The 11,401-nt window shown below is 43.4% G+C and overlaps 1 protein-coding gene across 4 annotated transcripts in view; it reads left to right on the top strand.

Moving 5' to 3' along the window:
* The window catches only part of tns2a (tensin 2a), a gene marked incomplete at its 5' end in the record, with an annotated part of 84,352 nt that overhangs the window by 4,807 nt on the left and 68,144 nt on the right, over positions 1-11,401 (top strand). Inside the window, one exon of one of the 4 annotated variants that reach the window (XM_083894624.1) lies at positions 4,085-4,194. The exons of the other annotated variants lie outside the window; for them this stretch is intronic. Within the exon in view, the coding sequence (XP_083750750.1) occupies positions 4,171-4,194 (24 nt within the window). Of the gene's footprint in view, positions 1-4,084; positions 4,195-11,401 lie in introns of those variants that run through there. 4 annotated transcript variants of the gene reach the window in all.

The raw sequence follows: 11,401 nt of genomic DNA, 5'->3' as shown, positions 1-11,401 counted from the left end.
GACTATGGTCTTAGCTTGATTCAACTATGCAGGGCTCATAACACAGTTCTTTTCTTTCTCCCATCTGATAAAATATAACACTTTAATGACAGGAAATCACGTCATTTGAATGAAAATTTTCTCAAAACCAATTACTAACTCTTCATTTTAATTTAATGTGAATTATGAGTCTCCATGTTGTGTCTGTACTGCAGTAAAAAAGGTAAAGGAACAAAATAAACACATTAAACTTGTTTTTGTCACTTAGCTGTATATCTGTATATATACATATCTATATATATATATACATATATACATACATATATATAGATAACTATGATTACTTACATAAATTCATGATTATCCTCAGATTCATTTAACATCATTATTATTATTATAAAATTAAATAAAATAAAAATTATTATTTTGGCTCACCACTTTATATACAATTTATTTTTAGTAATACATGTATTTTGCGTTATAAACCTATTTTTTATTTATTAATGTATTCATTAATGAATTATTTTATTTATTTTATTATTAATTTATTATTTATTTATTTAATTCATTCATTACTTAATAAATTATTTTTTCATATTTTGTTCCATGTCAGCACACACTTTTATTTTGAAATGTACCTGTCATCGTGACATCATGACAGAAGAGTTTTTCACTCACAGTTTCTCACAGGACGCCCCCTGGTGGTCAAAGATCAAACCACCTGACGCTGTGTGTCAGTGCAGAGTAAACTTGTTTCTCTCTGTTTCAAAGCTCAGCTTCATCTTTCTCTCTAAACTCTCCATCCCCCACTCTGACTCAGCTCAGTCTCCTCATTCCAATCACAACACCAGCTTCCTGTCTCTGCTGCTCCCTCAGGATTTCATCTGACCTCCCTGCACCTCCTCCCTGCTGCACTACCTCCCTGCTGCACCTCCTCCTCCCTGCTGCTGCACCTCCTCCCTGCTGCTCCTCCTCCCTGCTGCACCTCCTCCTCCCTGCTGCTGCACCTCCTCCCTGCTGCTCCTCCTCCCTGCTGCACCTCCTCCCTGCTGCACCATCTCCTGCCTGCTACTGCACCTCCTCCCTGCTTAACCTCCTCCCTGCTGCTGCACCTCCTCCCTGCTGCTGCACCTCCTCCCTGCTGTACCTCCTCCCTGCTGCACCTCCTCCCTCCTGCACCTCCTCCCTGCTGTACCTCCTCCTCCCTGCTGCTGCACCTCCTCCCTGCTGCACCTCCACCTCCCTGCTGCTGCACCTCCTCCCTGCTGCACCTCCACCTCCTTTTCCTCTCCCTCCTTCACTAATCCACCTCTTCTTCTCTTCTCTCCTGATCCCTCCTGTTATTTTTTTCCATCCACCTTGTCGGTAAAGAAAAGAGAAAAAAAATCGATAAACATTACACACACACACTCGCTCACACACACACACACACACACACACACACACACACAGTCCACGAGTTTTCTTTTTTCTGCACCATGAGCTGGAAATTCCTCAGTTATGAGTAAAGTGAACAAACCACAGAACTGTGTGTGTGTGTGTTCTTGTCTTTCTATGCTTGTGTGGACCACCCCCCTGGCAAGAGACCTTTTTTGTGGGGACATTTTTCCTTGGGACATCACGCCTGGTCCCGAACATAGTCCCCACAACGTGGTAAAGACACGTAGGTGTGTGTGTCTGTGTGTGTGTCTGTGTGCGTGTGCGTGTGTGTGTGTGTGTGTGTGTGTGTGTCATGACTCACAGACTTCACTGATTGGAGCTGGATACACTTTCATATAATGGACGTTTCAGGTTGGTTTTCCACTACAAAATACCGGTTTGTGTTGTTAAAGGTGCATTATGTAATAAATCATAAAATCCTCCTAATATGTCACAGAGACTCAGGAATAATGTTCATATAACAAACTGAACAGTACAGACAAAATATTTGCATTAAAAAAAAAATATTTTGCAGACTGCAAATCAGGTGGCACCACCTACCGCCGTCTACCAATCATTGCAGTTGGTAGAGTCTCAGCTGCCGAGCAACCACGGGTTGAACCAGTTACGTCAGAAAACGAAACCTAAAAAGACCTCGGTGTTTTGAATTTGAATGTAGTAACTGTTTTTGGCCACATTCTTACATGTGGCGCCTTTAAATAATGAGATTTTTGACTTTTCCCAGGGTAATTTGTTTTTCCAGATTAAACCACGTTTTTTTAAGGATCGTTAAAAAGTCTTTTTTAACTCATCTACAGTTTGGCTTTGAGTCTTGTGTCGCCTCAGCTCGCCTGGAGTCTCTTTAGAGCAGGTACTAAAACTAAAACGCTAACTTAGCCGTGCCGTGCCGACGCAGTGGAAACGCGTCATATTTTATTTTTATCATGACCGTTTGTCAGCAAAGAATCTGAACTCAATCAAATGACTGCTGCAGGTCGCTGGGATCAAAAACCCTCTTTAATCCCTCAGTTTATTTAGTAGTTTTGGTAATGCAGTGAATATTCGGGTGTCGTAGTAAAAGGAAAAAACTGTTATTAAGATGATTTGTTTTCTTTCTTTCAGTCTCATGGTGTAAAAGCTAACTTTAGTTTGGATTTATTTTTTACTAAACACAGCTTGGTTTGATCAGAGCTCTGCAGCCCAGACACTGTTTTTATATATATTTTAACACATGTTTTTATTTTGTTAAACCCTGAATCTAATCAATCAAACGCACTATGCAGTGAAAAAGGTCATTAAATTAAAAAATAACAGATAAAATAATAATATTAATGATGATGATAATAAACAGATAAAGAACAAAGTGACAGTGAAACAACACGACACATGATGACAAACTACATGACAGTTCCTTTATTTCACCACTAGGTGCTGCTGCTCACACACATAAACCTCAGCAGCATCAATGCAGATGTTGGTCTGAGGTTTATTTGATACTTTATTGTTGTATTTATTGATTAAAAGCTGTAACGATCATTTTAGTAAATTATTCAACTATTTTAATAATGGATTCGTCATTTTTTTTAAAACAATTCTTTCTTAAATGTGAATATTTTCCACTTTATTTCCCATTATTTCCACATTTCAGAAAACAACGATCAACATTTTCTGGATCAAACGAGAACTCTTTATTGATCGAGAAAATAACGACTTATATGCGTTAAAATGAAACATTCTGTTATGTTCTGTTTTCCTTTCACTGTTATCTCTTATCTTTTTCTTATCCAAACACAGTTTGACGTCTGTATTATTTTTATGTTTTATTATCAGACAGACGGATTTATTTATAGATTATAATAATAATTATCTTAATATTGTTCTTACTTTGTCATAATGAGGACAGACGTAAAGAAACTGAGTCTGTGATGTTGTGATATATTTGCTTTAATGTAAGTGTGTTTATCATCAGTTATTTTGATTTTTTATTCATTAGTTGTTGTTTTTTTTTACTAATTAAACCAGTTTCTGTGATTGTTCCCCTTCTTAAAATTATGAATTTACTGAAATGTAGTGGAGTAAAAGTTGTTAGAAATATAAATAACAAAGTAAAGATGCCTGAATGATGTATTTAAGTACAGTAGGGAAGTATTTGTACTTCATCACGACACTGCTTGTTTGTACCAATGTGGTCTTTGCTCCAAGACGTATAGAGGAGCAAAGCTGGGAATTGAACCCACAAACTTCCAGTTGAATGGCAACTCGCCCTAACCCTGAGCCACCGTGACTCGATACTCGCTTTTTTTTAATACTTTTACTTCTAAAACTTAAGTACATTTAACATTTTATATCAGAAAATGACAATAGTGATACTTTAAAAGTGACTTTAACTTGTGCCAAAGTCACATACTTGTACTTTTACTCGTGTAAAAATACCTTTAAAGTACTTTAAAGTACCTCAGTGACAGGTATGTTCTCGCGGAGGTGGAGCAGAACCAATCCTGGTCCAGCTCCTCCACGCTCCCCTCCAGGGTCTGACCAATCACGCGCAGAGGGCGCAGTAACTTTACTCCATACGTGCGTAACATGCGCGCGCGTGGCTCCGCCCCCTCCTCCCTCAGCCTCAGCCTCAGCCAGGAGGTTGGACCTGAGCAAAAGAAAACAAGTTATCTCACCAGAGGAGCCGAGCCGAGCCGATCAGAGCTGAGTTCTCCTCACATTCATGTTCCTCATGGACTTCCTCCTGTGCGCGAGCGTCTGAGGAGCAGCGGGATTATGCTGAGCGGGAAAATGAGCAAGGTAAGAGGAGAACTCTGCTGGGATTATAATCTCTGGCGTCTGTGTGGATTCTGGATGATTCTGGAGGCTTTTTCCCGTGGCGCGCGTCACGGCTGCGCGTAATTACGCACGGGTCTCTGTGGTTTTTTGGCGAAATATTTCACTTTAAAATCACGTGTGAAGAGTGTGTCACTGTGTCGCGCGCGTGTGTTTCTGCTCATTCAAGAGACATCCGAGCACGTGAGCGCGCGCGTGTAGTGACAGAAGTAGTTAAGATGCGCAGTCGCGAGGAATCGCGCGCGCGCGCTGGCTGACTCGTCGTTTCTGTTGTGCCGAAAACTGTGTCGCACTTCGTTAAAAGTGACGTCACGGTGTTCTGAGTGCAAGTCATGTGATGTAAGTGAAGTAGCCCCCCCCCCATCATCATCATTACAGCAAACAATCAGGGGCGTTTCAAAGGACTGTGGGGGCCTCAGGCAAAAAAAACTAACTAACTTTGTAACTTGCAGAAGTTTATTGTAACTTAGAAACATAAAGATGTGTTTTTTATTATTATTAAATTAATTCAATAATAAGTGAGTAAACTTCAAAACAGGATAAAACTAAATAAGCGTGACAAATCCGAGCTCCCGACAACGACATGAAAGAAAAAAAAACTGTGCAACTTTTTTTAAGGAGAAGCAGCTTCACGATGTCACGCTGCCGCTTTATTAGGTACAGGAGACGTCCGCTACGCTAAAGTGACACCAGGTGTGGTTTCCTTCTGCTGCTGTAGCTTAAAGACGGGTCTCCTTTAAGTCTGTTTCTACTGATCGGGGGGGCGAGGTGGAAGAAGCACACGGCGTGAGTAAAGTGAGGAAATCTTCATGTTCTTCATCTCTGTGGCTGAAAACATCCAGGAAACTCCAAAACCTGGGTTCCCCCCCCCCAGTTCTTCTGGAACCCTGAGGAGTTCCCAGTCCAGCTGGGACACATCGTCTCTCCAGGTCTTCTCCGGGGTCTCCTCCTCTTCCTCCTCCTCCTCCTCCTCCTCCTCCTCCTCCTCCTCCTGGTGGGACTGGAACATCTCACCAGGGAGGTGTTCAGGAGCCGATCCAGACAGATGTGTTGTGAATCGGAAGTTGACTCGACATACGATCAAGAACGTGAAGGCCACCGGTTCATCTGACACTTGGTCTCTTCAGCTGTGAATCCAAACACTGCTGCTGCCAAGAAGAACAAGAGCCGGAGAAGAAGTCCAGGATCGGGATCAGGATCTTCTCTTTGACGTATTGGTCCGTTTATTACTACAAATATCGATATTTCAATCAACTTGAATCGCTGTACGGTGATATTATCGGTATCGTGGACCACGTATCGTGAGGTTCTCTGCGATTCCCAAACATTTGAACTGTGCGCGTGGTGTTCTGAGGCTGGATGTGTTCAAAGAGTCGAGACTTCGACGGAGCACGAATCCTTGTTTTCTTGTCACGTGCGGCAAATTCAAGTGTCGTTAGCTCATAATGACTTCCTGTGTTTGATCAAAAGGTTGGCAAATTGCTGCTTCCAGCTTTTGTCAGAGTGTGTGTGTGTGTGTGTGTGTGAGTTTTCTGGCACGAACGCTAACCCTTGTCAGGATCGCTCGTCGTCATGGAGACCATGAACTGTGTCGCTAATGAGGCAGTGAATCGTCACCTCTGAGCTCCTGGTTTAAGTCAAACTCACCGTGAGAAGAAAAAAAAAAAGGTCCGTTATGAGATTGTTGAGGGCGTGTCGTCTTCGCACGCAAACACACACACACACACACACGTCAGAGTCAGTGATGAGCCGATGGAAATGAGCTGTAGCGTCTGTTAGCATCTATGCTCCACATCTCTGCACTGGAGGAATGAACTCATAATCTAATCTCCTTCTCCTCCTCGTCGTCCGAAGCCGTTTTTAGCCAAAGATCAAGCTTTTATTTTGAAATCAATCCTCAGACTTTGGACGACTTCCTTCAGCGTGTTGTAGAACCGGAACACGGGACTTCCTGAGTTTGGATATGATGGTGTACTGTAGGTGGGCTGAAGGATTCGGAGTCGCGATATTAGGCTAGCTTGACGCGACAACGATCTGAACACAAACCTTGGCTTCATCTGCTACAATCGCTCATATTACCCTGGAACGTCACGCTTTCTGCCAGTGGAATGTAAACGTGTGGGTTCAGCTACAGAAGGTTTGCGTGAAAACACCAGCGTCCTCATGGCGACGAAGGCTCCGTCCCAATACCCAATACCTTAAAATGTCCACTTGGTTTGGAGCGCCCTCGAGCGTAAAGTCCCCTCGTTGAGGGAAGTGGCTTCCCGATGGAATTGGGACACCGCTATATCCAAATTAGCGCAGTGAACATAGCGAACGTGCTAGCCTACGTCACGTGTTGACAATCCTACCGGTGGAGCGTGCTACTGTTTTCATTCAGGTAAAATGCTTGTAGATCCAGCTGTTAACGATATATCGCGATTGTGATATAGAAATCTGACAAGTCCAGGGTATTCGTGTTCAAAACACTTGACAAAACTACACAGTTGTAGCAGAGCTAGCTAGCTCGCGGCTATTTGCCGAGTGCTTCGAGAGAGTATGCCCGTCATGTAGAGCTACGATGACGGGCATACTCTCCCGAAGCACTCGGCAAATAGCCGCCAGCCAGCAAGTTAGCTAGTTAGCTAGTTAGCTAGCTGCTTCCTTTGGACGTATATGAAACCAACATATTCCAACACATTTCGACATTGTAACGTGCCAAAAATTTGCGAAAATACTTTTTTACTCTTTGTTGACAAATGTCAGCCGGCTCGCTGAATTCGCAAAGCATCATGGGTAATTTCATCCACTTCACATCGGAGCTCACTACATTTTGAGGGTTGATTATAACGGGAAAAATCGCACTCCCCCGTTGCTTCCAGCTACGCGTGAACGCGCAAAATTTAGGGTTAGGGCTAAAATGAAGGGTTAGGGTATTGGGGCGGAGCCTAAGACTGTCCTTAAAAATGGCCACTTGAGGTAACAAGGACTGTGTGTGTGTGTGTGTGTGTGTGTGTGTGTGTGTGTGGACACTGATGGATGACCATTACGTACTTGTTCATACTTCGGCCAATTAGGGTTGGCTCCATATCTCGACCCCCCCCCCCCCGTTAAGTATAAACCTGACGTAAAGAGCTGTGTATTAGCTTGGCGATAGCATCGTGATAACATTGTTCAGCCTTGTCCAGCTTCTCCCTCTCTGATAACAGCGTGAACATTAGCAGTTTTTCTCCTCTCCGCCGTGAACCATTTTTCACGTCCACTATTGTTGTTGTTTTATCAGATCGGACGAAGAATAAAAGAAAAAAAAAATCTGATTTTCTGGGAAAAACTGGACGTTATTAATGCAGCGCTTCCTTTTTCTGACAGAAGCAGCTTCAGCCGGTGACCTTTGTGCCGTCTGTGCCGGCCTGTGGGGGGCAGTGTTCGGTCAGTTATGAGGTTTTCTGGGATATTGCATCGTTGATTGTCCTCAAGAAGATTTAAATGGTTAAAATTAGTTCTCTAAAGCTAACGCTAACCTTTAAAAACAGAGACACACGTATGCAAGTACACGGGTACGCGGGTTAGTTGTTAGCGCTGCTCTTTTCCTTTAATAAACAGACCGCTCCAGTTCCACTGCAGGCTAACGCTAATGGGCGCTAAAGGAGCTAACTGGTAAACAGTGCAGCGGTGCAAAAAACTGCGTTACTTTATGGACTCATTTTAACAATCTGTGTTTTTTCCGCCCAGTCGTCATGGAAACGCGCTAACGTTGACACCTAGCATTTGCCTAGCACTACTGATTATTAATTACTAAACGTTGCAGACGGCCCCCAAATATTTTTACATGCCCTATTCAGGGCTGTGTTCAAAACCCTGACTCATGAAGGGTTTTTATCCATTAGGGCACCCCCACCTCCCCCCACCTCTGTGCACGGCACTGTGAGGCTCTCACCTCTAAATCATGGTCTGTACGTCGACACCTGAGGAAAAGACTGAGTGAGCGGATTGATCGTGGTCACGACTCCACCTCACGTGAGTTTCTCAGCACAATCCAGTGGTTGTGTTGTGAGGACTCAGACTACAGTAGAGATTCTATATTTGTGATTATTATGGGCTGTAACTGAGGAGTTAAGCGCCCCCAACCCCCCCCCCCCCCCCCCCCCCCCCCCCCGCTGCTGCCCTGTTCACTTACACTGAGTCTACAGTAGCATCCATTCACTCACAGCTGGAAACTTCTGCAGCATTTAGAACAAGTGGCTCCTTCCTCCTCCTCCTCTTCCTCCTCCTCCTCCTCCTCCTCCCTCTCCTCCTCCTCTTCCTCCTCCTCCTCCTCCTCTCTCTCCTCCTCCTCCTCCGCCTCTTCCTCTCCCTCCTCCTCCTCCTCCTCCTCCTCTTCCTCTCCCTCCTCCTCCTCCTCCTCTCTCTCCTCCTCCTCCTCCTCCTCCTCCTCTTCCTCTCCCTCCTCCTCCTCCTCCTCCTCCTCCTCCTCCTCCACAGTAAAGAGTGAGGCTGCAGTTTGATCAGCAGGTTCAACCATTACTTAATCATCACTTCAGACTGTGTGTGTGTGTGTTTGTTTGTGTGTCTGTGTGTGTTTGTGTGTTGGTGTGTGTGTGTCTGTGTGTGTCTGTGTGTTGTTGTGTGCGTTTCTGTGTGTGCGTTTATGTGAGTGTGTGCGTTTGTGTCTGTGTGTTCGTGTGTGCGTTTCTGTTTGTTTATGTTTCTGTGTGTGTCTGTGTATGTGCGTTTATTTGTCTGTTGGTGTTGGTGTGTGTGTGTCTGTGTATGTGCGTTTGTATGTCTGTTGGTGTTGGTGTGTGTGTCTGTGTATGTGCGTTTGTGTGTGTTGGTGTGTGTGTGTGTGTGCGTTTCTCTGTGTGTGTGTTTGCGTTTGTGTGTCGGTGTGTGTGTCTGTGTGTTGGTGTGTGTGTGTCTGTGTGTTGTTGTGTGCGTTTCTGTGTGTGCGTTTATGTGAGTGTGTGTGCGTTTGTGTCTGTGTGTTGGTGTGTGCGTTTCTGTTTGTTTGTGTTTCTTTGTGTGCGTGTGTGTCTGTGTATGTGCGTTTGTGTGTGTGCGTGTCTGTGTTTATTGGTGTGTGTGTGTGTTTGTGCATGTGCTTGTTTGTGTGTCCGTGTGTGTGTCTGTGTGTTGTGTGCATTTCTGTGTGTGCGTTTATGTGAGTGTGTGTGCGTTTGTGTGTCTGTGTATGTGCGTTTGTGTGTCTGTTGGTGTTGGTGTGTGTGTGTGTGTTTGTGTGCATGTGCGTGTGTGTTTGTGCATGTGCGTTTGTGTGTGTGTGAGCGCGTTTGTGTGTCTGTGTGTGCGTGCGTTAGCGTGTGTGTACGTGCGTTTTTGTGTGTGCGTGCGTTAGCGTGTGTGTGTGTGTGTGTGTGTGTGTCAGAGGAAGTGTGTGACATGGTGTAGCGCTGACCTCACCTCAGGAACAGTCAGTCCCTGTTCCCTCCACTGTGTGTTCCACCCTTCAGACACATGTGAGACACTGTCAATGCAGGGTGGGACACACACACACACACACACACACACACACACACACACACACACACACAGTGAGTGTGTGTGTGTGTTGTCGTGCATTAGCAGCAAAAACAAACCAAGTGTCGTTAAGTCGTTGCAGATTTGTCTTGGATTACTGTCGACGTCTGAAGGTCTTTAAAGGGACATAATAACTTTACTGAGACATAATCTGTGTTAATCTCATCTCCAGTTTACTATCTCATATATATATGTGTATATATATATATATATATACACATATATATATATACATATATATATGATAATATAATAACATTAAGAACATGTTCACCTGTTTATCTTATTAAATACATTCTCTGACTGGAAACTGGAGTTAGTTTCACTCTCCGTACAGAACCACCTCAAACACAGGAGTTTGGACGTTAAATCCCAGGGAAATTATGCCGGTGTGTCGCTGGATAATCCGGCACACGCACATACACACACACACACACACACACACAGACACACACACACACACACACACACACAGTACATGTGCTGCTTGTGTTTTGTGACACAAAAAAACCCTGAAATATCAAACCTTTTTCCTCGAGGTTACATTCTAAAGGTCACTGAGGTCACACACACACGCACACACACACACACGCACGCACGTACACACACACACACACACACACACACACACACATACAGACGCACACACACACACACAGTGTCCACCATTGTCTAAATACCAAGACTAAATTTAGAGAGAAACAAGTGGGAGTTTCCAGAGATATTTATATGTGTTTGTTTTTATTTGTACACATTCACATCACTGTGACTGAGTGAGTGAACGAGTGAATGAATGAATGAATGAGTGAATTCACCCTCTGTTCTGTGACGGACGACAGATGTGCGGTGAAAAAAGGGGGCGTGGCCTCTGGTTAGAAAGCGTCTCTTTGACTCTGGTTCTTTGTGCCCGACGGCTAAAAATATGATAAAAAGAGGCTTTTTTTGTGCCGAGCAGATGTCGTCTGTGTGTGTGTGTGTGTGTGTGTGTGTGTGTGTGTGTGTGTGTGTGTGTGTGTGTGTGTGTGTGTGTGTGTGTAAACAGAGGGAAAAGGGCTGAAAGTGTCTTTATCGTCAGATTTCCTGAAGGGAAACGAGCGTCTTCTGAGCGTGAGTGAGATTTTTTCTTCCCGCTGTAATCTGTGTGTTTTTTTAATGTTTCAAATGTTTTTCTCTGGCCTTCAGAATTATAATCTGGGAAGAGAACGTTAAAAAGTTCTGGATTATTATTAGTTATTAGTGTGTAAAAATCAGGCTAATATTATATATTCCTGACTGATTGATAGATTTGAGTTCATAGGCCGTTCATAGTTCTTTACAGGCAAGGAAATACATTGGAAATGAAAACAAAATCAGTTAAAAGATCAATTAGAGAAATTAAAACAATTTAAAATCAAGCAGAAATTAATGAATGTCATTTAAATCACTAAAAAGGAACGTTAAAGTGGTTAAAATGAGCAAATATCAGAACGCTGCAGTAAACAATAGTGTTTTCAGCAGTGATTTATGTTGAGTTTACTCTAACATTTGAGAATAAATGAATCATAGAACCATTTTCTCTACAAATAAAACACTTTAAAGGTGCATTATGTAATAAATCTAAAGCAACTGGCCATAAAAGCAGACAGTACAGACAAAATATTTGCATTAAAAAATC

This window comes from Microchirus variegatus (genome assembly GCF_963457635.1).
Source record: "Microchirus variegatus genome assembly, chromosome: 9".
Taxonomy (NCBI): Eukaryota; Metazoa; Chordata; class Actinopteri; order Pleuronectiformes; family Soleidae; genus Microchirus; species Microchirus variegatus.
This window is presented reverse-complemented; position numbering and strand designations above follow the sequence as displayed.